This window comes from Bombus fervidus, chromosome 10 (genome assembly GCF_041682495.2).
Source record: "Bombus fervidus isolate BK054 chromosome 10, iyBomFerv1, whole genome shotgun sequence".
NCBI classification, from domain to species: domain Eukaryota; kingdom Metazoa; phylum Arthropoda; class Insecta; order Hymenoptera; family Apidae; genus Bombus; species Bombus fervidus.
Window position 1 is genome coordinate 13,974,782 of NC_091526.1, and position 27,841 is coordinate 14,002,622.

The 27,841-nt window shown below is 41.8% G+C and overlaps 1 protein-coding gene across 2 annotated transcripts; it reads right to left on the reverse strand.

Annotated features, from left to right (window-relative positions):
* Positions 1 to 200: 200 nt before the first annotated feature.
* Positions 201 to 26,941, reverse strand: Tis11 (Tis11 zinc finger protein). 2 transcript variants are annotated; one of them, XM_072011653.1, is made up of 4 exons: positions 26,205 to 26,941; positions 10,589 to 10,648; positions 2,877 to 4,044; positions 201 to 2,184 (listed from the first exon to the last, which is right to left on the reverse strand). In XM_072011653.1, exons 1-3 carry the CDS (start codon positions 26,262 to 26,264, stop codon positions 2,911 to 2,913), a joined length of 1,254 nt encoding a protein of 417 aa, XP_071867754.1. In that variant the 5' UTR covers positions 26,265 to 26,941; the 3' UTR covers positions 201 to 2,184; positions 2,877 to 2,910. The 2 variants fall into 2 exon arrangements, with proteins under 2 accessions (XP_071867754.1, XP_071867755.1); XM_072011654.1 differs by lacking the exon at positions 10,589 to 10,648 and having other exon boundaries at positions 26,205 to 26,937.
* Positions 26,942 to 27,841: the final 900 nt, after the last annotated feature.

The following is a 27,841-nucleotide window of genomic DNA, read 5'->3' on the forward strand; positions in this document are numbered from 1 at the left end:
TATACCGACACAAGTTACTCGGTTCGTCGTTCCACTTTCTCGAAACGACGCTTTGAACGATCTTAACGCGAAAAGTGATTATTTGCCGGCAGACGGAAGCACTCTCGAAATTACGTCGCCTCATTGCCCTAAGCTCGCTGTCGCTTTCGCTCGATCTACCTATATGTTTTCTCCGTTCGCTCTCTTCGTAATACAATTGCTTTTCTTTCCTTCCATAATGTTAATGCTTTTATCGCGGTTGAGTCTAAACGATGTTAAAAGGAGAGGGCGAACGACGGGAAACGGAAGGAGTAATAGGCTCCATTTCGCGGTACGCGTATACACATTGTCCTTTCTCATGAAAAAAAGAAAAGCGGTACGTAGCTATCGCAATTACAAATTGCAGTATCGACTGTTATCGTATAGACTTTGAACGAGTGGGAGAAACAGAGAAAGCATATTATCCTATCGAGCTAAAGCTAGAGCGAATTTATTTTATGGTTCGTTAGGGAAAGAAATGGGTTTACCAAGATTTACTTTTGGTACCAGTCGGTCATGGAAAGAAGAATTGGCTCTCCTTTGCCATTAAAATTTCTTACAATTACTCGATTGTCTTAGGTTTGGAAAGTCGGTAAAAATAGACTTTTCTTTGTTCTTTTCGAACTTTTGATCGATCGATTAACCGAGAACGTAAAAGAAAACAAACAAGAACATGGAAAAAACCAAAATTTTCAACCAAGCTATGACGTACGTCCGATAATGCTTCTTCGGTCCAATAAGCTAGAAAATGAAAAAGAATCAAGAACGTCTATAGATGGATAAAATGTCTAAAAATCGATTAAAAAGAAAATCATAAAAGTAACTCTGACGTTGGTAAGAAATTCCATTAGGAGATACTTTCGTCTTAGGATATAACATTATTCCAAAGACAAAAATCTTTTTTCTCGGGAAACTTATAAATCAGTTGTCAACTTTTCGTTTGCGTACAGCGTCTCTCGTACAAAGTTCGCCTTGAACGCGTAAAACGATTGAAAGCCCTGACGAATTCTCGTCTATAAAAGTATCTATCTTCGCATAACTTATTGTTAAATGAGCACGTTCTTTCGTTCACATGTACACACTCGCACATGCACACGTACACGCGCATACACACACACACACACACACACACACACACACACAGTGCGATCACGAACGCATCACTTTCTCTCATTATCTTCCTTTTGCTCGCTTCTTGCTCTCACCATTCGATCTCTCTTCCTCTCTCTCTCTCTCCCTCTCTCTCTCTCTCTCTCTCTCTATCTTCCATTCTGTTTAGGTTACTTCGTAATATCACGAGATTGTACACTCGCACTGATACACAAACACACTCTTATTTTCTCTAACGTTGGAAGACAATCGGAGTTCCTAAGCCACTTAATTTGCATAGCATGATCTTTGATTGTGATCTCGTGCGCTTCGTCATCTATACCCAACACCAACGCGACACGTTTTACTCGTGTTCATGCGTGTGTGCGTGCGTGCGTGCGTGTGTGTATATACATATATACACACACATACACATATCTACGCCCGCACACACACACATGAATATATATATATATGTATATATGTATGTATATATGTATATATATATATATATATCTTCCTCTCCATCTGTTTTGCTTTCAGTTATTTCTCTCGTGCGACTCGATCTCGCCTTCCTTTCACTCTCAAAAGTCTACTTTCCCCTCCCGCTTTTTCGCAAGAAGAAATCCAGGAATTATTTAAAAAAACGTACGAGTTGGTTTGAAATATTGCAACATTTCACCTGCCCCGGATGGATAAACGCCTGGTTGAGGCGAGAATCAAGCAACAAAACGGAGGAGCAAGGACAAAGCCGAGGATCGGACATTGAAAGCGGAGATGCGGTGAGATGGGGCTGCGCGAGTCCAAAGGAGATCAAAGAACAACTTGCTCGAGTGAAGTCAAAATTCGGTAGAAACTTGGACTCGTTCTTCCCGTACCTATTCGCTCCCATCGCCGCCTTTTCGTTTCTGCATATTCTTACGTTCGCGCTATCCTTGCTCCCGGATCTTTACGCTTCTCTTTTTCTTTTCTCTATCTTTCTCCTTTTCCACGGTTGAATCATCCAAGGATTCTCACGAGCAGGTCGAGACATCCGGGCTGATACCATCTCGACCTTTCCACTAAACGAGCGTAAACCTAAAGTAAAGAAGAGAAAAAAGAAGGAAACGAGCCTGTAGTCGGAGTCACAAAGTGACTGACGCTACTAACGCCATATTCAGAGTCGCTAGTGATATTACTGATAACGTTATTAATATTAATTGTAGCTGATGATAATATAATATATATATATATTATACTGACATAATATTATATATATATATATATAATATAATTATATAATAATAATAATATAATCATAATTATGATAAACATGAAGAAACGACAGTTTAAAGAACGAGTAAGATGCCTAAAGTATTCTACGAATAAAAAAGAAACGCTTAAATAAGAAGCCGAGCACGACGGAGAGGAAGGCCCGTCTAACGTGAGAAATATAGTTCAAATGTTAAAAACAAGAAAAGAGAAAAGGAAAAACCTCTTTGAATCGGTGGAAGAGTCCGTCCCCTCTCCCTAAATATTCGCCTGTCTTTTCGGTCGATACATGTATAAATTAACGCGTGTACTTTGGGTCCAACGCTCTTTATCGTCTCTCTCTCTCTCTCTCTTTCTGTGCCTCTCTCACCACACACACACCCACACACACTCTCTCTCTCTCTCTCTCTCTCTTACTCACTCACTCACACTCTCTCTCTCTATCTCTCCTTTTGCTCTGCTCTTTGAAACGTTTCTGTACATATCTTCAGAAAGAATGTTAGGAAAATAGAATATACCAAAGGAAGTCGAAGGACCCAGAGGAGAATTCCCTTAGATCTTAAGATTCTCAAAGTCGGCGAGGGTGCTGCTGATCCTGTTGAAAACTGGCAGCCTGGATTCGGCGTTCGGTGAGACCGGAGACGGTGTTCTCGGCGTGGGCTCGTCGGAGCTAAGAGGACTGCATACGCTGTTGGTTCGAGGGCTGGGACTTCGTCTCGTGGCAAGGAGCCCGAAATCCTGGCCGAAGCTGAACGGCGAGGTAACGGACGGTTGCTGATTGCAGTCGTCGCTGAAGAAACTGGCCATAGAGTTGGTCGGCGACTGACTAAGGCTGGACGACGGAGAAACCGAGTCTCCGGTGCTGCCGAGTGAAAAGGTCGGCTTCGGCCTGGTGGCGCCGATCACCGACGAGCTAGCGGTCGTCGAGCTAGTCTGATGGTGATGGTGGTGGTGGTGGTGGTGGTGGTGGTGTTGGCTAGTCGTTAGACTCAACGAGTTGGTTCTGAGCAATGGCGGTGGATTGTACGCATTGGTGGTACTACACAGGCTCAAGGAATTGGCTCTCATGAGGTTGGGGCTCGTCGCGGCCGCGACTGCCGCTACCTGAGGCGAGGCCGCGATCTGTTCGAGCAGAGCGACGCTGCTGATCGTCGTCGGATTGACGTTCGAGCCGCTGCAGGTATTTCCACCGGCGGCTGCGGCTGCCGCTGCCGCTGCTGCCGCGCTTAGAATAGGATTCAATCCCATTATGTTCGGTTGCGTGGATCCTAGTTGCGCGCTCACTTTTTGATTGTGAATTCGAGCTTCCTCGAAGTTGTGAATGAAATGGCAACGGGGTCCGTACGGACAGAAACCAATCGTGTGGAACGTACGGCACAGCTCGGTCTTGTATTTCGGATGCCGGGCGAGATTCCGTAGCTCGCTGTAACCGTGAGCGAACTGACACTTGTCGCCATATTTGCAGGTGCCGCTTTCCTCGAATGGCCTGCACAGCTCCGTTTTATAGCGAGACGTCGGCTCGCTCGCGCTGCGATCTAGTTTACGATGCTGTTCGATCAGGGTTGTTACCAGGGAGGTGTAGCTACGGCGAAGAGGCGCGTGTCCGCCATTATTGCCGGCTGAACCGTTGCCCGAGGTATTCGTCGTTGATGTCGAGGTTGGCTCTTTCGCCTTTGCAGGGCCGTTCTGTAACACACACGCGAAAACGAGAATCGAAATTAGTTATGCCGCTTTCAATTTCCTTTCTGAAATAAAAGTTAGGAACAGACAAACAAAAAAGAAAAAAAAGAAAGAAAGAACCAAAAATAAGAAAAATAATCTCGAAGAAAAAGAAATTAGACAGATCGATCGACGAATGAAACTTTTCTGGCGTTATCGAACGTACGATTCCACTCTGACTTTTTTTTGCTTCTTTAATTTCCAATTTTGACTCCATTTGTGACAGTTTGTTAACGCGCTAATTACATAACACGCATACAATTGTACGCGTGTATGTTACATGTTTGACGGACAGTGTTATTCATTCACGCGCCATAAAAGACAAAATTTATCGTTTTATCGTAACCGAAAAGGCTATTGATTCGATCGTATGAAAATATCACTGTAATTCTAATACTTCTATCGCTACGAAACGAACTATACAACACGCGCAACACGAATTTCGCTCCAACATGCTTCGGAATTTATACGAAAAACAGCGAGGTCCGTTCCAACTTCGGCTCCGACTTCAACGATCAGAAATTCCTTCCGAACTTCGTTGATCTCCGACCAAGTTTAAAAAAGTTATTGGCAGAACAAAACGATCTTGGCAATTTTCCAATCGTGTCATTTTCGCGCAACTCGCAACGGGACGAAAGACGTTAAAACACTGAAAGGCTGTTTCGTTAATACGTTAATACGTTAATAAGGAAGCTCGGAGGTAACGCTCCGCGTAAATATGTTCGAAGCGAGATTAGTATTATTAGTAACGAATAACGACGTCGTCGTCGTCGTCGTCGTCGTCGTCGTAATAACCGCGCTCATACGCGAATCACCGCGCGTTTCCTTCGAGAAACAGCTACTCCAATTTGTGGAAGCGTCGTCGGCCAAGCATTACCGCCGACGTTCAATCGCAAACAAACTACCGTTTCGAAGAATCAAGTACCGAGCGACGAACAAATGCCGCGATAAATACCTAACGAACGAAAGAATAGGCACGATCGTGGTAATTTCGATGGATACACGCTACACGTACGATATACCCGTACGATATACAACGTTGCCCGAAAACGCCAGTCTTCGTTGCAAATATTACGTCGTTAGAGACGCGTTACGCAATGGAATAATACTTGGATGAGAACCCTTGACCAATAACAACCATTTATTTCTAATAGACTCTAATCAAAAATACAGGAAGCTCGTGCACAATTGCTTTATTCGAATAGTGCTTCGACGATGCTCGTCCAGTACTTTTTGTATTTTTACGAGAAACCGTTAACATCAACTTGGTACGTAAGAGTAGGAATCGCGATTGAGAAACGTGTTACGAAACGTGATAAAAGTAACGCCTGGTCTGCTGATATTTTGACCTCTTGTTTATCCAACGATAAATACGTATGTAAATGTGAGCGTAAACGATGTATGTAAATAAAGAGACAACAAAAACACGCGAATCGTTTACAATGTTCTATCCGACGACCATATGGATAACGGCTATATCGTTGATCGGCTTGGGATCGAGGAATCGACGATGATGGATCTAAAATTATCAGCCAGTGGACCCAGGTATACGAGAGAAGACAAAGGTTCGACGTCTCGGCGAACAATTCGTGGAACGAGAAACTACTTGAAAATCTCGAACTATACGTCGACCGAAAGAACAAGCTTTTGAAACGATCGAACGTTACGGGATTTCCAAGCAACCCGAGAAAAAATCTGCTTGGACCAACCTTTCGAGAGATCGAATCTTCCACAGAACGAAACCATAAAACGAACGACGTTTTACTTTCCATTCTCGCCTCCTTTGTCAAGCGCTACTTCTCCACCTCAACCAAATATCATATCGTTAGTTTTTTGATTTAGCTCTCGATCTACCAACGATTCGTTGCTAAGAACTTTTATCGAATGAAAAATCTTGCAACGGAATTGATTTAAACGTTAATCCGGAATAACCTTGAGAACAGTTAAATTAACTAAATAATTGATTAAACAATTGAATAAATTAAGCCGGAGATATCATCGTACGAAGGATGCGAATCGATCGAAATGTTCTCGGTTTCCATCGAGAAGAATAATAACCATAAATAGCCAGGTACAACTAAATGGCTTATTATGGTAATTTATGGTCTTTAGACGCGTGTACGTTCGACTTTCGTGATAAACGTTGCTACGGTTGCACGCAAACGATAACCCTGAAATCTATTTCAATCGTCTATCTTTCTTCAAATCCTTATTGCTTTCCTGTAAACACGTTATTCGTACCATCGAATCTCCGAACAAATAAAAACAGCGATGCGTCGAATCGTCGAACCTAACGATCTTGGAAAACTCTTTCCCAATGGACGTGAACGTGGAACGTTTCGTAACAATTACAAATTGGAAATCGTACGACGATCAAGGCCGTGATTCGTAATACTCTCGAAAGAATCGAACGCGATTCATCTTGGATCATTTGGAGAATTTGGAGTACTCGCGCGCAGCTGTAGATTTTCCAAACGGTTATGACCAACACGCAGGTATGTAACAAAGCATTTAACGTATTAACAAAAAATCGAACAATCGATCGATACTTTCTCCGTAAATCTTTACTTGTATCAAAGAACCCGAAGGTTAATCGATCCTCCTCCGTTCCAGCTTCCATAGATCACGTCGCGTTATATCGCATCGCCTGGAAATTTCCACGAGCACGTGTGTTCACGGCGCACACGGACACGGGCCGCGCGATACACGTTCCTAACACACGCGTAATTAGTCTGTCGACTCCAGGTATTAATGCAAAGAAACATCGACGAAGGCAGGAATGCCAGAGTGTCGGTTATCCTGCGATCATCAACGTGCAATTGCCGTTTATCGTGCAGTCGCGAACGCGAACGTGCACACGTATTCTTTCGCTGCTACTATTCGCTCCTTGTCAACTGAACCTGGTTCGGCTAGATGCAGTCACGCGCCTACGGTCGCCGAGACGTTTTTACGCTTCCTTTTTCCGTGTCACGGTTTATTGCACGTTGGTCGTAATACTGGTCGCACAGATTATAGAAAGACGCGTTTGCCTGACGCAGCCAGAATGAAAGCTAGAGCGTACCTTGAGAAGCCAGAGAAAGTTAGGATCGAGAAATAGACGAATAAACCCTAAACAACGTCAATCGTATTCGACAATTTTATGGGAAAAAACATCTACGATCACGACATGCGTCCTCGATAGACGAAAATAATTCAAGACGCGCTTCGTTCGTCATCCGTTATATCCGTTCGTCGTCTGCGTATTACTGGAAAAGATGTTTGCCAACAACGCGAACTAGGAACAATTGGTACCGGACGCTGCTGATTTTACGGCGAGCTTGAAACGAAACTTGTGCGAAACAATCGACGCGGTAAGACGTAAATTGATCGCTCTGTTTCACGGACGCTCAATGTAGCAAAAATCTTCAAAAAATAGAACGACAGTGAGTTCTGATAGAACGTAGATGACGAAATGCTATTGGAACGCGATAGATCGGGCGATCACGAAACACGGAAAAAAAAAATACGTGACTCGAGTTTCTACTCGAAACAGTTTTACAGAGTTTTCCTAGCGCTAAGAATTCTCGAGCAGTCCTCCGACTTTCCTATCCACGAGATCGATCCTCCTCGAATTATCGATCGACGAGAAAAGAAAAACGATATCTAGCATAAGGCTGACCGCACGGAGCACGAGGCAAGGTTCGAGGAAAGAATCGAAGAATTAATTATTCGTTACCACTCTCGACCAAAGTTCCATGTTGCGAACATGTTCCGTGTTCGTGCACTCGAACGAGAATGCATGCCGTACAGAGGCCCCAGCGTCCGTTTGGTAAACGCGACTGCGTGTAACAAACGTGTTAAGAGTCGATTCCACGGATCGACTCGACAGAGTTTCCACGAAACCGGCTGAAAATAGTCGTAGCTCCTTTCATTCACTGAATTCGACGACAGAGACACCGAGAATGGGCGGCGGTTATATGCCTGTGCTGTTCTGCCGCCTGTGCCGCGTTTCGTGCATTCATCTGGCTGACACGTTTTCTTCCACAGAAACTACGTTTCACGTTAAACGAGCTTTGTAGTTCGGCGCATGGCGATCTCCCACGATAATCGTGTTTTCAGGGTAATCGTACCAAAGTTAGAGAAACGTAAAACGTACGACACGTGTTCGACGAATGGAACCACGTGTTTGTCAAACTCTCGGACAGTTTCGATACTCGATCGGTCATGCAACCAACGAAACAAATCATCCAATATGATTTACTAGCGAAATAACGTTCAACTGTGACGATACTCGTTAAGAAACACGTCTACGATCGAGGAAAGATTCCGCGTTTTGCAAAATATAGGTCAGTTGTCATAAAAATACGAATGTTTAACTTCGATACGATTTTATCGGATGTATATAGGTTTCAAAGTTCTAAGACGAGATACCTTTGGTCGCGATGAATCACATTTTCATTCGAGTCACGGCGATCCTTCGATAATTTCTAAGCGTCTCGTGTCACAATTTAGAACGAAAATATCAATTGCTTATCGTCGTCTTTACCTGGACACGAAAGAGAATAAAATGTAAAAAACAATGAGAATGACCGATTCGATATCGTATCCAAGATACGTATAACGTATTGACGGGCGATAAAACAATCCTTGACAAAAATTGTTTCCACGAACGACACAAAGTATGTAATTTGTCGTTAATTAGCACGTATCGCGATTTCTTGAGTAAAACACGTGATAAGAATTACGTCTTCTAGCGCGGAACCCAGTTGTTTCGTCGTGTTCTCCAATGGCTGACAAATCTTCGAGAAACGTTATGGCAAACGTCGACTTAAATACACGATCGTTGGTTGTATGCGTGCAAAAGTATTTTCCGATATTGTCTGATAAACACGGAAACGTTTTATTAGATACGGTCGGATAAGTTAATTATAATTTAAATGTAATTAGATAAAACAATGCGAAACTCTTCGTCTTTTCTTCTCTGTTTTTTTTTTTTTTTTCTGTAAGTCGTAGATTCGCGGGACAAATAAGAATAGAAAAATATTATACTATTTTTTGTACGTAATAGGACGGTCTAAATAGGAAATGAAAATTCTTCACGGGGGAACGATAAAAGTTACCTTTGACTTGAATTTATGTACATATTGATAAATATTGATTCGATGTAGAGAGGCGCAAACATCGTTACGTAGAATGGCAGGGCACCACAGGATTATGCAACGCGCAACATCGTAAACATCGCGCATATTACCAACGATAAATCGCTTACAACGTATATTTAAATATTTCACGTTCCCATGACATTAGAAAATTATATTACATCGGGAAAGAACTTACGTCGATCAACGCGTTTTAATCTTAACGGTGCCTCCACTTTTTCCAATCGATAGAAAAAATATGTTACAACGAATTTCTATCGATAACGATTCACCCGGTTATCTGTAACAGGTTCGCGCGAAAAGAAGCCTTTTCTTCTGCCAAACAAAATATATATCTGATTTTTCGCTTCTCATAGTAAAACTCGAGCGTGCCTTCGACAAATTTTATACGTATTTCCTATTATCGAATATACAATACGAAACGTTAACTCGTTGTAATCGATTTGCTCGATATCGTATCGAATCGTGAAAAAGAGGAAACAGGAAAAAATAGATCGATTGCTCGGTCGTCCATCGATGCAGGTTCCACGGCTTTGTCGTTCCATTATACGTATGTCGAAACGCGTAGACCATGGATTCGTTTCGAAGGTCAAAGATGAAAGTAAGCAAAGCGAGAGGAAGAAGGCTACGGCGCCGCGGCGGGCAAGTCGAGAGCGAAGAAGCAACGCCGTGCGACGCGACTCAATGGAAATCGGCGTTTCATGCACCGATTCTTACGTAACCGAGACACATTGCCGGGACTCGCTCAACTATCCTAATTACTCGGTTTCGACCGATTCAACGGCAGTCGCGAGCTTCGCTCGTTCGTCGACTGCATTTTTCTCGCCGATTTCCCAGTCGATAAGAAATAGATGCGACCCTGTTCTTACACGAGAGACAAATCGTGAAGTTGAAGCTAAGTCGTAGGCAAAAATAAATGGCGCGCGATCTCTTGTTAACCTCGTTGTTTGAATTTGCAGTACGCTATATTTCCTAACGATAAATTGACCTTTGCGGCAAACTATTTAACACGTAACGTCCAATGTCCTACAATTGCTCGTATACATAGGCATGCTGTGATATCGTGACATCGCGAATGTCACGTGAACGCGATAAAAAAAAAGAGAAAAAAGAACAAAGAAAAAAGGAAAAAGAAAGAAAAAGAAAATAAGATAGCATTGTGAACACCAAGTAACGAAATATTCGGCGAATTGCAAGCGCGTATCGTATGTATGCGTCGTGTATGAAATGTTTTTTCAGCAAGGTAACGTTATTGTTGTATTTAATACGTAATATAATACCGATATTGGTGATATGAATCGCGAGGAGGGAATCTTTAAAACAAAATACGTACGTACTCGCTATAAGACAGGAAATAAAAAATCCCAACTAACCTGGTTTTTTCGTATAAAACGCGCGTAAGTGGAAAAAACAGGAAGAATCTGGCCATTTTTCTGAAAATGATAATTTAGTTATAAGACGTCGGCTTGCTTGAAAAGATCGGGTAAAAGATCGGGTAAAAGATCGGAGAGATCGGATGGGTTACCACGCGATGCGACGCGGTAGAAGCATCCGATCGAGAGATTTTCGCTCGCATACGTTGAAGTTGAAGACCGTTTTCAAGGCACGACTCGGCTGGACGGACAAAAGAGGCAGGCGAGCACAAGGAGAGCCAACGAACGTTTCGCTTTCCGGCGCAGAAGAGCGTGTCGCCCCTTTCGAGACCTGGCGCGCTGGTTTTTCCCTTTGTCGACGTGACCACCGTGCGTGTGCACGGGACGCGAGTGATTGTAAAACGCGATGACTAACGTATGATTCAGGTCTGATAGCGAGTGGAAAAGATGGCGACGCCGACCATGTAAAAACCGGATTCCAACTTTTCAGAGTCGATTCGCCTGCACTTGTTCCTCTCCTCTCTGCTTCCTCGACCGACCGTTCAATGACACTTTTTATTACATCGTACGCTGTTGTACGAGTGGTTCGGAATAATAATAGCGTAAAAACAAGCTTCTGTGTAACGTTGAATATCACGGAATATTCGGTATAAAACTACATCGCGTTTTATAAAGCTATATACAAATTTTAATAAGATCGGAGATTTTATTAAATCGTTATTATTTCGAACAACGCGTGTCAGCTGGTTGAACATTGTTCGCTGACTCAAAGATCCACGTCAATTTTAACTACACCTTTTAGGAATGCGCAACTTTTTTTCCAGATGCTTACGGAACAATCACAATCGAGCTATAGAGAGAAAGAGGGAGAGAGAGAGAGAGAGAGAGAGGGAGAGAGAGAATTTTTTATTTTCATGCAAATCCCAGTTCGCACTCGGGAATCCAAGGTGAGCGTTAAAAGCTAGCGAAACTAACATTAATAACTGAATAAACACAGTGTTTCCGTCAGTTAAATATTCAGTCTGTTTCCACAGCTGATTTGCTCGTTGCGAATATTTACTTCGCTTTAGCGTTACCGGTTGGTCAGCAGGTTCTTCACAAATTTTATTTCAAATAATCGTAATAAAATATACACATGTATATCGGATAAAACGCAATAGACTGTTAAAGGGACCGTGAAACGAAATATCGAAAAAAAAAAAAAAAAAAAAAAAACGTTGTATATATTTCGCTTGTATTACACAATTGGTATATCTACGTGTACGACCGATGAGATTTCTACAGTGATGCCACGCGATTTATTAGTGACGTGACCTGATAAAAATTCGATACTACCATATGTACCGAGTGTACGGATTATCTTCGCGACTAGTATTTGTTTCGTGGCTGCGTACGAATACCATTGTGTTTGCTTTATCAGAATCAACCTTCTGTAACGTTTCACCGCCGGTAGAAAGTTAGACAGTTTTCACAACGCAAGCACGTGGTAGCCTACCTACTCATGCTTCCATCAACCTATTGTTCCAAGCTTTTCCTTCCCGTTTCCCCTACTTTTCCACGCTAATGGGAACCTAATAGGAAACGATCGGCCAGACAATGCGCTGCATCGAGCGGAGAAAACCCGAACGAAGCGGAACGAGCTTTACCAATATTGAAATACGAAAATCAGACTTAATTAAAACGGAAACAAAAGTAGACGTAAAGTAGATCTTTCCTCTGTTACGGCTTACCTTTATCGCTGAACTACGACAACGACGAAACATTGCTCGAAACAGAACCATCTAGCTACGCGTTGAACACACAACGAGATATTATTCGCGTACACGAGCGTCAAGTAGGATTTCGCGAATACGTCTAAACTTGAACGCTAAAAAGATCACCGCTGTTGCACCATCCATACCTCGAGTAGTCGAAGAAAACAACGAACGTTAGTCGTCTGAAAAATGATATTATTCCGATCGCTGAGAAAACTGTTCTACACATTATTCATCGTGTATCGAGGGCAAGTCACGGTTCAGTCGTTTGTTCGTTGCGTACGAGACACGATTTACGTAGCTACATGCGAGTCAGGCTTAAACCACTCGGGAAACACGTTAGCCCACAATCAATGCACCATTCAAACACGTAACGATAATTCATCACGAGACAATGTAAAAAATTTCTGGCCAACTGCAACCACCATGTATACACGTACGACGCTGGTTCGTTAGCTCGAGTGAAAACAGAACCGGAATAAACGAAAAATAACGAATTAATTAAAAGTACAATGTAAATGGTAAAGCGAGAGAGAACCAGCCGTGGTGAACCAACACCGACATTCGCATAAAACGTAAAACGGTTTCGTTTTATCAACGGTGTTTTCGAAAGTCTTATACCGAAGACTTTTTACCAGCGTTACGCGTTTAACGTTAGCAAGTGCTTCGGGACTTGGAACGAGAACGTTTGAAAAATTACCTACAGCTACCGATTTTTCTAATCAAAAAACAAATCGCACGATTCCCACGAACAAACGATTTACGATAAAGTCACTTGACTCGTGTACCTTGATAACGCGGCTCAAACTTCGTCGTGTAATTAAAGGCCATGAAAGCCGTCAACGATCGTGTTTGCGATTAACTAGCGGTTAATAATTGAAGGATCGGAGGCCAATTACACGTGCGACTTTTTCTAGCTGGCCACGTTGCATTCCGTTCTGCGTAGAATGGGGAACATGATCGATGAGATAAGTATAACGAAAGACCATGAGAAGTTGAAAAGTGTGTTCGTTTAAAATTATTCCTTTGCCTCCTCTTCTATATACCGTATCTTCTTACATACGCAACAGATTTGGCGTACGTTTGTACAGTACATTACATACAGTCGCTAAAAGTTGCGACTAAAGTTGCTAAAAGTAGAGAATTTCCTCTCGCGAAAACAGGCAAACGACAATTAATTTTCTATTAAATGTAGAATCAAATTATTAACCTCGTTATCGGGTAATATCCCTGTTGACGTTATTGGTGGTCGCTGATCGTAGGATTATTTCAAGTAAATTAATTAATTTCTTCGAATGGTTCGAAACGCTACCGATTAATGAACAACGATAAACCGTCGATGCACCGGGCAATCGAGAAAATTATCGAATACTAAAGCGTTAAATTAACTTTCGCTCGCCAAATCTACTAGAAATCTTCCAAGTACGGACAAAGCGTATGCGTCACAAACTCCTATTGGTAAGTAAAACTAACGCAAGGCAATTACAATGAACGCGCTTGCTGGTTGTACGAGAAACGCATAGTCCACCAAAGTACATAAAATGTCTATCCTCGTCATGGTTCGTACACATCGTATAAACAAGCTTGAGAAACAGAGGTCTTACGTTCCCATGACGTTCGCGCTATACCGCCAGCTCCTACGGCGAAGATTCTATTTGTACAGAAGATCGACGAAAAAGCCTGAAAAGCGATCGCACGCGATCCAGAGAGAGGTAACTGTGAAACAAGGTAAAGCGCGAACGAACAAGAGATATAGACGGAGAAAGAGGTTGCACGTTGAATCACGATGAAATCGTCGTGTCTACGCACACGAGAACAAAGAGCCACCGAATACATCCCGTGACACACGAAAATACAGAGAGTTATGCAGAAGCCGCAAAGTTGACTGGTCGTAAAACACAGACACAGGCGCGCGCACGATGCTGAGTGCAACGCCGCGTGATTCAGGCGTTGCTGCATGACCACCAAGACTTTCCTTCGCATAAAGAAACTGGATGCACGTGTGCATCGAAAGAGCAAGTGTGCGACACGAAGCCACCGCAGCGAACCAACACGCAGCCAACATATTCGCCAGCGAACATAGGGTGCCCATCGAGCTGTTTTCATGCTTCCTTTTAGTTTTTACTTCTCTCTCGTTCCGTTTTGGCCGCCTCACCGCCACGGCATCCTTTAAATTTACTGGCAAACGAGAATCAAAGGTAAAACTGTCCGCGCATCGTCAGGAAAATCTCCCGTTTCATCAGCTATTTTCACCAGATACGCCATAATTGGATGACTACGTTTCGTTACATGCAAGGCGATGAATCCTCGCGAAAAGCATGTTACAGATGTTAGAGTATCGTTAGAGCATCGATAGAGTAGCGTAAGTGGCACTTGTGGTTTTGTACGGATACCGCTGGAGATTTGAAAAATATCCTCGTTCAACGAATTTGCGATTTGGTGAAAATCCGATTTCCATGATTTTAAAATATGTTCGAGCAACTCTTTTGCTATAGATAATCGGTCTTCGACCTTGGTTGTCGAGTTATGCGGGAAAATGTCGTTCCTAGGAAATACGGTGTCTAGGAACATCGGTTCTTTGTTTTATTCCAACATAATATGCCTTTGTTCGCAAAGCAAAGCTTTTTCTTTCTATTTTATTCATATTTTCATACATTATAGAACGCTGCTGGTACGTTGTTCAGAAGCGACTCGACTCTAATTTTCACTTCGTGGAACGACAAGTAAGCACTTGAAACGCTTTGAAAAGATAACCATACACGAGTCCAAGAAAATCCATCCAGGCTAAGGAAGCACATGTGCGCCTGTTTGTAAAAACGACGCGTTCCGTACACATGGCCGAACAAAAAGGGCATACCATGTTTCCAGCGCTACCTTCGGCCTTTCTTCCTCCTCGTTTCGATTTTTCACGATAGAAGAGAGAGAGAGAGAGTAACGAGTATTCGTGAAAGAACGAGATAGTTCCATTTTTGTTTTCAGTTTTACGTTTCTCGCAACTATCCTGACATTTTACGAACGAAAAGGAAACGCAACGAGTCGTCAACATTTTCCTGCAAACGTTCACAACGATAGTCTTATATCGCAAGCGAGTTCGATTCTTTCCCAAGGCTCTCCTTGAAGCGACGTACACGGTGTCGTTATTCAAGCAAACGCGCATTATGTTTGTAAAAAAATTTAATGCCAATTAACTTCCGCTGAGTAGGTGAATGAATGAATGGGAAAGAGAGAGAGAGAGAGAGAGAGAGAGAGAGAGAGCGTACACGTGTGTGTAATAAATGAATATTATCGTTTCTATAGAAGACATAAAATAGCAAGCAAAATTTACTTGGCATAAAGCTAAACCAGCCGAAGGAAATAACAATTTCGCAACAGCGACCAAAACCGCTAAGATAAAATAGCAAAAGTGTCAACTTTCGCGACAATGGCAACGAAAAACGAATTTATAGCGATTTATATGCGCAGCGACGTGTCGAAAAGCAATGATCAACGAAAAGGAGGAATTCTGGCCTAAGCAGGCAGAGAACGAGGTTCGCGTGCGGAATATCTTATAGATTGCTGGTTAAGAACGTTGCGCGTCCTCATAGGCCATTTTCGTCCGACACTCTGTGCTTAATGAATTCCACAATGGGGATACGTACGTATCTCTCTATTGTATCATAAAAGCCATAATTGCAGATTTACGGCAACGCCGAGAAAGCGATCCTTTACCCCAATTGAACCGATGTACCTATGCAAATTTTATTTCCTGTACACGATCGCTACGTTGCGTTAAAGTCGGCCAACGATTAAAGGAATGACGGTAGTTTAAAAACAATTATATATTATATATTATATAACAACTACGTACGGTAAACGCATACAAACATTTTTATACGAGATTTATATTTTATATTTAGATATAACTAACGTTAAAAAAAAACGATAATTATTTCTTAATTGATAATTTCTTTTCTCTCTTAATTACGAAAACAGTTATAGTTAATGTCAATGTTAAACAACTATTATCCTCGTTGAACTATCGCAGTAGTGCAAACGTGTATAATTAAAATACAAGTAAAAATAAAGTTGTACGCTATGCGACAAGCGATGGTAGCAACAACATCGATTACTTTCTCTGTCATTTGGTTAACAATACGCGATGGCGATAGACTTTGACCGATTTATCAGGAAAGTAAAAACTTGGAATATAGTTAGCGATCTAAATAACAAGGTGATATTACTCGAGCAACGATCCAGATATATACAGAGGTAAATTACACCGGAAGCCTATAACATTGTCGAAAAGATCGAGAAAGAAGCTTTACTCGATGCAACTAACAAGTTCAGCCGAGCAGAAAGTACTGCTGCAAGCCGATCTATACGTACAGAGAAGCACGTGGCTTTCAAACCAGCGACTATCGTGCACATTTCGAAACCAGATCGACGAAAAATTCGTATGCAAATTATCGAAAATAAACTCAGTTCGTATCAGCTACGTCGATTAACCACTAAAAAATCTGCGCGGACAAGTTCCAACGTGTTGCTAATAATCCACTGTATTGTTCGAATTTGAAATTCATACGACACTTTTGGCAAATTAAATCGCGAAAGGGCTTGCGCGTTTGTGAAATCGATCGTTTCACATACAACGACCAAATAATTTCAATCGGGGCGAAGCAATACGATCGCGATCTTTCCTCTCGATCGGCTATTTTGCACGTCACAGTAACCAGTTAGACTCGGGCAACTTTCACGTTTGTTTTCGTTTTTTAAATCACGGTCGTTTCAGCGTGCCAGTTTTCCTTTCGTCGTTAACGATTAATCGATCGTTCAGTGGAGAGGAAAAAGAAATAAAAAAGAGGAGAAGAAGGAGAAGAAGAAGAAGCAGAAAATAACAAGTCATTAACGATGAATTCATTATTCCGGTCACGCAGCGGAACACAACACAATATCTCATTCGAAATAGCTGTCCGATGCACGCAGAATACTTATGCACTCCGCACTAATCACTATTCCTACCTTTCTCAACAAGGTTCGTGTTCCGAGTATAATGTTTTAGCAATGCAACGCCTGCACGCTCCACCGACACGCCTTTCTTCGAGAGTCTCGCTTCGATCGCCGCTACAAAACAACATATTTTCCTCGACGTCTTTCTCTCTCTCTCTCTCTCTCTCTGCCATCCCCTCTCCGCCGCCCTCTCTCTCTCTCTCTCTCTCGTTCTATATTCCCGCCAATGCTCTATTATTAAAGATACGCTGCAAAACACTGTTTTCGCGCTGATCGTAATAGCACTAACCTTCCGCGCTCGATATGTTTTATTCAACAAGTAGCTACTTATTAAACAGCTCCCACGAACTCGCTTCTCACTTCACTTGACTTTGTACAGGCTGTAAAAAATACCTATAGAAAAATAATTGTCTCGAATTAAGTTTTCGATCAATTAGAAGGGAATTTTTCATCAGATCGGACCTCCACGTCTCGTCACATCGGTAACATATATGTAACAGTAATAAAAATAATATATGTAGTAGTATATTCATATGATTCTGATTTCACAAATAAATACATCGTAAGCATAAATGAATACTTATTAGAGCAGTTAAATGTTTTTTCTTTTTCTTTTAATAGATTGATGTAATCCTGTATATCTGAAGTCGTAATCAACGATTACGAGTGGGATAAAAAGAACTAAAAAATAACAAAGTCATACACCTGCCGACAAACTCGTAAAGTGATTCTTCGTTTAATTCTGACCCATACTGCTGGAGGAGAAAGAAAAACATCCAAAGTAACGACAAAAATGCCGACGATCGAATTATTTCTGCGATCGAGCTCAACTCCGTTTCGAATCAAAATTCGAAACTGGTTCGCAATCACGATTATTACAGTCATTATGAGAATGATCGAAGAAACGTGCTTGCTCTCGTCAAGAGCCGCGCTACTTTCTAAAACAATAAAATTTTCAACCATTGATCCGCTTCTAAGTTCGAAGCGCGATTAAACGATGCCAGAACTCTAAATTCTCTCATCCTCGGAATACGAGCCCATAAAACATCGAATTTCTCGTCAACAGGTTGGATGCCAATCGAACGAACGGAAACTTGGCCTAAATCTTTTCGGTGGATCGGCAACGCGGCGTGGAAATTCGAATGTTTTTAATTGGAAAGGTGGATCTCGTCGGGTAAATCAAGCGTGAAAGTGAAATCGAGAGGCGCTAAAATATCAAGAGAAGGATCGAGAGATACGAGGCCGGGAAAATATTGCGTGGCACTCTCGCTTTCTCACGTGTGAGACAACCTTTAGGCTTCCTTGGGAACAGAAACGCGCGTTGTGAAGAACGCAGGAAAGCAAGGTGCACCCTTCTCGTTCTTCGGCTTCCTTCTACGCTTTTGTGTATCCAGTTTCTTTTCAGAAATACGGGAACAGTTTTTGAGCGTCTCGTCGAACGTACTTTTTGCAAGGAGAACCGCAAAAGGGAGACACGCTCGAATCTCAGTCTCATAAAAGAATAAAAAGGAGATTTCCATCTGGTCGAGAAATCCTTCGTGGTCCTACTGTTCTCTCTGTCTCCGGAATATAATTCCAATTCTTTTAGGCCACAATGTACCGATTCTTTTTTCCTTTCATTTTTTAACATCCACACAACGCCTCGTACACGTTCTAGAAAAACTCTAATTTGAAATTTCGCCGGGATTCGAACCCGGGTCCCGAAACGTTCGTAACCAAAGGCGTCCGACCACTGCGCTGCCGTCGAGTGCCGCGTCACAAGTTTATAGTTGCATCAACGTCAGAGGTTATTAGCGGCTGTTGATTGAAGTTTACCGTGTCCGTTCGGAATATCAACGACGTAAGAAAATCTGGGACATCGATAAATAAAAGAGGAATACGAAAGATACCGAAGGCGATAAGATTTCCACCGAGTTTAGAATCTTTCGGTTGTTGTAAGCTGAATTTGTGGGAAAATAAAACACCGTGATAATCTTAATCTTTTTCCTCCGGTTTTTTCTAGAAATACGGGTACCTAACACGAACAAGGAAGAACGCCCGAAGACCTCGAAGTGTAATCGGTGAATCCGCTCCGATAAACCAGCAAAAAAGATACGCGCGTCTGATAAATAGATGGCTAAGAAGCCAATCGGTGTAAGTCAGTTACGCGTAAAAAAACGGCGGTGTGAAATTTCAACCGTTCGTGTGAATGAATTGCTGTTGGCGTTTCAAAAACCAGCTATCACATCCTCCCGCGGATAAACAAACTAGCCGTTAAGCTATTTGCAAGTTAAAGTCGAAAAATCTTATATCAAAACTCGTCGAAAAAAGATAAAGATATCCTTGACCGATATCGAGGCACGGAGATACATTTTTTATTTTTCATTGCAAATTTTTTGGTTTTTTTTTTCGATCAAGAAGATTGTAATCGTTTATCCCTCTAAGCGAATAAAGTTCTACTTACGGAAAACAATTTGTCGTACCAAACGATATAGTTGGGTGAAAAGGAAGAATGGAAAATGCGATCTTTATGGAAAAGATGAACGTACGTAGCGAGATCATAAATCGAAGCGTTAAACACGTAAACGCGTCGATCGATCTAGCCACGGTTAGGGTCGTACGCCTGACAAGGCCCTGTCGTCACTTTCTACTCTACGGTAATTATCTTATTGAGAAAAATTAATCCGCGGTTATACCTTCAAGCCTGACCAGTTTTATGACCTCGCTAAATCTCTTTCATCAAGAGTAAGTAACGTGCGAGTAAGAAAAAAGAAAGCGAATTACGTTGGACCCAGATACATCAAACGTTCATTATATGCAAGAAGAAATAAAATTCTCTACCCTTCTACTAGCATCTTCTGTTGTATTTTCGACAGTTGCAACGTTGTAGTTCCAAATCCTGATTTCAATGGTCTTTCAGTCCTCCTTTCGAACACTACGAGACGTTAAAGCACTTGAATCTTACTCTTACCACGGTCTATAAAACACAGTTCTAAAAGATAGTAAAGATACCGTGACAAAAGAACAGCGAAGGGAAAATCTAAACAATACGTTGCAAGTTCTAAGCTTGTATGCAATGAGTCGTATTACTCGAATGTATTTGCATAGATAACTGACAGGGATTCGAGCAAACAGTAAATCAATGCAACAACCCTTTAATAAAATATATTTTCACGCTGAAGGCAGCGGATTTCCTCGGAGAAAACGCTCGAAAGAACATGTTGCAAATTTATATCTATATACAAAAGTATATGCATATTTTCCAGAGGACTGCGGTCGATTTGCTTCGGTGCACAGAAAAGAGAGAGAGAGAGCAAGGTGCGGAAACAGCCAAAAGACTCTTCCTGTTCATTTCCCGGCATTTTTGTTCCACCAGTTTCTTCTTAGCGATATGAGAAATTTTGTCAACGTTGTTCCACCACGTAAAAAGTACTCGACCGAGGTCCCCTGATTTTTTACGATTAGTATCGCAACAGAAATTCGTACATTTCGTTTCGACGCAGCTCACGTAATTAACGTAATTCTGCCGTTAGAAAACTTTCGTACACCCCTCCTCTTTATATTCTTTTTCCTGATCAACGAGTGTATTTATAACAAGACAATTTCAACGGCTCCGATACCATCTTAGAAAGAACTACTGGTTTTTGCTTGCCCTACTTTAATTCAACATTACACGCACTTTAAACCGGACGACAAGAGCCACGAGGACACTATAAAAATGAACCGGTAAATGACAATTGATCGTTATGAGCGATACGTAGGATCACGAAAGCAGACGAAAAGGAATATTCTACAAGCAAAGTCTAGAAAATTGTCCGGACAAAGTGCACGAAAAAACCCATCAGCGTTTTAGGGACAGTAAAACCCGTTTCTTTTCAAAAACATAAAAAATTTGTAACAACGTAAAGGAAACGACAAATACCATTACGGCGACCATATTATGGCATTGGACAGAGAATGCACGAACCTGCATACAAAGCATGGTTTCTCTCTTTTTTTTCAACGAACCGTACATGCTCCGTCTCCCTTTCGCTTCATTTTTCTTGTTCACCCACTTCCATTTCTATCCGCACTAGCGCGCGCACACACACACACACACACACTCTCTCCCGCCCTCCCGCAGTTTTCCACTTTTCAGCTCCCCTACATTTCTCCGCTTTTTCCCCATTTGTTTCCAGCATTGCTGCGCCCCTTTGGTTTTGCCTCCATCACTTATCCTCGTCTTGCTTTTTCGTGTCTCGATCCTTCGTACGGTTTCTAGCTTCGTCTAGCCAGAGTTCTCTTCTTTCTCCCTCACCCAGGTCTTGTATCCGATTCTCTCGCTCGAACTCGGTCTTTTCCTCGGTCGGCTCTCCTTCCCTCATAAATCCGAAGCAACAGGTTCCTACGCTGCTTACGGCTTGCATTTACCGAGCCGCTTTTTGTTGATGTTGCCGGCGTGGTGCAGCGTCGGACACGTTGCTCGCTCAGGGCGAGGTTTCCACTTTCAGAAAAATCCAGGCCCCGATAATTCCACGGAAAGGGTAAGACTCGGCGCTTCCATGCACGTGGCCCGATCACCGACTTCGATCAACCAACCATCTCCTCTCTCTCTCTCACTCTCATCCTTTCGCGATAAATAATTTAACATCTCCTGTTACGAGATGGTTCCCATCTTTACAATCTATTTTTCCTAACGCGCTTCTATCTTACACGCAAGACTCATCCAACGGGATTAGTTAAAAGTTGCTCAGATAAAAAGGTATAAGGCGTAACGAGATGGTAAAATTGTATCTCGATAACAGTAGGTTTTAATACGCGTATTTATATCGTGACACCTGGTTATATTCTTGTTTCAATACACAAAAGACTCGCTCTTTGTGAATCGAATCTTTGCTCGATCATTCTGATGCGTCATGCTCTGCGCTTTATACATACTTCCTTCCATCTAGCATCTCGACGCTCGGAACCTAACTCGACGATATTTGAATAAATTTCGTCCTAACGACCGAGAGGAAAGAAGAAACCAAGTACACTACCGTGTACACGTTTGGAATAAGATGAGAGCATTGTGGTTCTTGGTATTCCACGGCGAACAATTTCTTTGAAATTTCTAACGTTACACGCATGTTTATTAGATTTACTCGGTTGTATGTATATGGGGTTGCCTGAGGTTTATGGATGAATATCATATCGTAGTCGTGTTTATACGCGTGAATTACAAGGAACACGATTTATTCTCTCACGGTTGAAGCTTCCCTGATTTTGTATTAGAAAGTTTTATCTACTTTCTGATTTCGGCGAAGCGTGCGTCACGTAGCGTAACAATACGTGCAACTTGTAGATTTTTAAGGAATTTGCCTTCGACGATACCTAAATGGATCGAAATCTGGTACCATTAAAGTCATCAAACGTTATTTCCTAGAACAAAAAATAAGGAGAAGAGAAAATATCCGGGCGGAACGGAACGATTATCTAAACCGTAGGTAGCAAAGTCCAAATTTCGAGAGGAGCTTCGGATGGGCATCGAGCACGAAAGTCGAAAGGCTCTTTCCCGGATCGAACGAGTTTCGAAATCGCTGAGGAGAAATTGCCGAGGAAAGTTACGGGTTGTGTGTAGATGAAAAGGAAAGAGGGGAAAGAAAGAAGTTCAGGATAAAACTCGAACGCTGCCGCGTCGTTTGTTCGACCATTTCGTCGGTCGCGAAACGAAAACAATAACGATTACGATTTCTTCGACGAAGCTCCTTTCCGTTAGACAGAAACAGCAGGAAATATTTTATACGAAAAGATTGCAATGTAGCGTTTTCGTTTTTTAAATTTTCCGACACTGTAACGAATCGTGTACAAAAATTTCCATTACCTACAGTCTACAGATTTGTATTAAAAAAAAAAAAAAAAAAAAAAAAAACAAAAACAAAACCGTCATAGCATTTAGTCGAAAAAACTGGAACACTCCCTGTATATCCGAATTGATAATTCAATGTAACGAGACCCCCGCGGTCTCTAAACTCGCTTATCCGTGCCAATCGTGACCGAAGTAAGCTAGTTAAGTCGAGACTTGGCTATGAATAAATGAATGGAGGTGTAATTCACCAAAGAAACAATTTATAGAACGAACGTGTGGTATTTTTACTCGCGAATACGATCGCCCACGTGTTCCTTTGCTTTTCGTTTGAACAATTGCCCAGGGTTTAAGTTCATTCTATCGTTTAAATACTTAAATGTATCTCCGATGCTTGGTAGTAGGTAACATATATCCAGTGTGTATTTGAACTCTGATCAAAGGGAACAGATTACGCTGCCACTACGATTATTGAAAATTCCAAAGTATTGGTTGAAAGAATAGCAATAAAGAGAGACGAAACGATAAACGGTTTCACCACTTTTACAAATTACGTCGAAATAAAATTACAAGAATTACGTATTTATTTGATTATTTATCGCGTGTTGTCGGCGCGTGTTGATTGTTAGAAACTTTTGCCAAGAACAAACAAGTCCCGTAAATTTCGAATTCGTGTCTCGTAAAATGTGGAAGCTATACAGTGGAAAATAGAATCTTGGAAAATCGCATTACGCGTAGATACAAATGTCTATGAAAAGAAAAATTGCTATTCGAGAAGCAACATACTTTGGTTAAATAGACATATTCTTGTCGTCGAAACAGATTTCGAATTGGCGGTAATGCAGACAAAAGGAAGTTGGTAAACATAAATGAAATTATTTGCCTGTTTTCTCGTAACAGCGAACAAAGGCATTTGTATTCAAATTAGAGAATATCGCCAGATATGATACGAACAACCGTGTTGTTCCGATATTGCTACAAAGAAAAACTAACAAACTGACGAAACGAGGGAAGAACGGTTCTGCCACGTGTTTATAAAACAAGTTCCTGTCGCATGACGGAATTCGTACATACATTAACGAATTTATACGAAACATGATTTACGAAACCTAAAAATTCCCAGATCTAAGTTGGCAACTTGATTTAAATTTAGATATTTATTCGATTTTACTTCCTATGTATTGGATGTACAGTACAGAGTGGTCGACGTAATTGTTTCAAATAAAAATTTCATCCTTGGCGTAAGCAGAATACAATGTCAAAAGAAGATGAATTCAAAGAGTATTATGTCCGTAGGATCCTATATATTTCTTTTTCTTTTTTTCATAAACGCAATAAATGCATATTGTTTTTGTTTTTTTTTGCATAGATCAAACCTAAATAAATATCTTTTTCCAAATAAAAAGCTAAAATGAAATTACTTTCCTACAGTTCTGTGACACGAATGGACGAATTGGAAATTCATGTAATTTAAGGATTAGGTATAAATCAAGGTTTTTTAGTTTCATAACTCAAACTGTATGGCTTATCTTCGCTCATAGCTGTATCTATTAGGCGAAAGAGTAAATTTGAACGACGATAAAAATGAAGCCAAATTCCCAGGGGTCTGAGAATCGGTGTAATCGGAGATTTCAGAAGCGGGAACGAATGACGCGAGACGAAAAAACGTTGGCGCGAGCTTCTATACTTGAAACGATCATCGGGTCGTCGGAAATTCGGGCGAATCATTGACTGCGGAGACAGCTACGTCATCCGTGGAACGTTTGACAATCGAAAACCATATGCAAAATCAGGGACACAAGTAAGCAGAGTCGTGTGTAACGAGGTAGAGCTTATACAAACGCGTTTCCATCTGCAAAACCTAAACACAAAGGCTCATCATCGGCAATCGAGTTTATCAAACGAAGAATATTTACAACGGCGCAACATTGAGAACGACCTCTAATTTATATAGAAAATAATAAAAGTTCCAACTTGTTTTCGTACGAATTTGACGCCTGGTCGTACGCTAAAATCGAAGAGCATACTTGCGAACATGTATTTCAAAATATATCGAATTTTAAAATAGATCGTTCGCGAGATGGAAGAATTCGCTTTTGTCCAAAGACGAGTCCAAATGTTTTGGGACTTGGCTCTGTTTACGACGAAGCGAAAAATAAATCCGATAATCGAGTCAAGTTAAACAGATGCAGGAAGTAACGCCGATTTAAAGTAAAAATTGTATCGAAAACAAATAAACGTCGAAGAAAGCAGCGACCGTACGATCGAAAATAACTCTTACATCACGACCTCTCGTTCTTTTGCGCGGTAAAATAAATACCATTACCATAGCAATGGTAATACATAGTATGTAACTATAGAGCGTCTACCCAACTACATTTCATTTTGATATACATAATTTATTTGGGAAGACGCGCGATTTCCTAACGCGCGGCCCTGTTTCTGCTACGTATCTACTAACCGCGCAGATTCTTCGTACACCGTTTCTATCCGTTCCATTCCATATTTGTCCCGCGGTGCAATAGACCGTGGCAGTCGGAACAGAATACGTACTAACACCGTTGCACGAATGTTTGCGCCACGGTACCACCGAGTACCAGCGAGTACTACAACGGGCCACGAGAGAATCCAACACGAACGAATTCACCACCACACTGTAGTCAGAATTTCCAAGTATCCACGATGCCACGTGCTGAACCAGCCATCTTTGCATCTAGAACCTGCTGCTTTTGTTGCTTATCAGTCGGATTCTCGATTCTTCGAAACGATAGGGAACACGTTGGTGATAGTGCGCGATCTTAATAGAAAGCGATCGTCCAAGATAACGACACGAAATAACCACTGACCAAACAAACACGTCGAACATCACCTGATTCATAACAAAGTTCACGAGTCTAAATTTCCATTCGCAACGTTTCAAATATATCGATACTCGCATCGTTCAACGGTATTCGACACTTTTATACTCGGTCGCCTATGTTTGCCCTACCTACGACTTGACAACATGGAACGTTTGAAAAAAGAAGGCACCAAAGGACGAAACGTTCGTGTGACAAATGGCAAAGTGTCTTACCTTAAATAAGTGCTCGCTACACTCGACGAACATAGGGGTGCTCATGACGGCAGTCGACATTTTCCCTCGTTTTCGCACAAAAACACACTTCAGTTAGATTATAACGTAGTCGCGATCCGGCCGTGACTAGCCTTCTTCTCCTTTCGAAGCAGAACAGCGTGCGTGGTGTAGCACGGAAGCCGGTGAATAGTTAAGAAGAAACCGTGGTTGTACGTATCAACTTTGAGAACACAAAAACTGCCACTCCGACGATACGTTCTCGTGGATTTACATTGGAAGCACACCCGTTTCGATTCTCTCGGCGTACAAACAGGCTGACAAAGAAATTCGAACGATCGACGAATATCTCCTCTCGCTTCGAACAAACAGCACGCCGCTCTCTTGCCTTGGAGCCTCTTCGATGCTCAGCTTGAGTCACGTGTAGAGATCACCGTGAAAACGAAAGACGATTACGTATATATGGGTTGTGTGACCCTGTGCGTGTAGTACGTGTACGTATGCGTGTGTGTAAGTGTACAAGCGAGTGTCCGTAGTGTACAAGTGACGGAGAAAGAGTACTTGCGAGAGTTGCGAAACTTGGCACTTTTTCGAATCGAAGACTCTTTATCACGATTCCCGTGGAGGGGGAAAATTGAAAAGTCCCGTCCGATCTTTCTTTTTCTTCTCGAAAAGATGTAGCTCGCAAGACCTCCGAATGCGAACTGCGGATCCGTGCGACTGTGCGACGCTCCGTGAGACTCGAAAGGCGGCACCGCGAGCTCCGCCAATCAGACTACGCGTCACTGCTACCCGTCCCCACCATCTTTGCGCCGCTGTTGCCGGAGATTTGGCAACCGCGCCGACTCCTCAGGCCAATCATGCAAACATCTCTCCCTCTTTCTCTCGGTATCAACAACCCCTTGATCCGCGATTTTCGAATCCCTCCGAGTTCTTCTCCCTCTTTATTCTGTTCTTTCTCATTGGTGGAAGTTTAGGGTAGTTTCGGGATACCTAGTAGTAGCATGGCTGTTTTTAGCTGACGACCGTACCCCTCGCCCCCTCCCCCTCTGCCCCACAAAATATGTTTCTGCCAATGAATCTCGATTAAAACGATGCTCCAATCGAATACATCGGATATAGAACGCTGCAATAATAACGATGATTGGAGTGATAACGATCTTCGATTCTAGAGGATAAATTTGAAACGGCGATTTCAACGTCTCTCCTCTATCAACTGATTTATCACAAATGTAAGTACAAGATTTATTATTCTTAAAAACATATTTTTATATATATATATATGTATCAGAGTGTATTATTATCAGTCTGATATCCCATATTTAAAAAGAATAAAAAATATCGCCGCGTGATTTGATACGCATTTCGAAATTGAAAACTGGTGAAAAGTAATCACATGTGAAAACCTTGCATCGATGTAAAATCCAGTTATGTAATATATCATAATAATAATCGAAATTATATGGACTGCTTTTAACACAGTGCAAATAATAAATTGAATAAAAACCGATGTAAGAAGCTTCACGACGATATTCGTTTATTTGAGAAAACAGCACTTGATAAACGAACTTCGTTTCACAGGATAAAGATATTTCTCATAAATCTGGTATCCTTCGGTCACGCTTGAACTTTCAAACATA

Excerpts from the sequence above, each read along its gene's own strand:
- Tis11 (XM_072011653.1), bottom strand. The coding sequence starts at position 26,264 with ATGTCGACTGCCGTCATGAGCACCCCTATGTTCGTCGAGTGTAGCGAG. Across the intron at positions 10,649-26,204 it reads GTAGCGAGCACTTATTTAAG|AAAAATGGCCAGATTCTTCC; the intron begins GTAAGACACTTT and ends TATCATTTTCAG. Across the intron at positions 4,045-10,588 it reads GTTTTATACGAAAAAACCAG|AACGGCCCTGCAAAGGCGAA; the intron begins GTTAGTTGGGAT and ends TGTGTGTTACAG.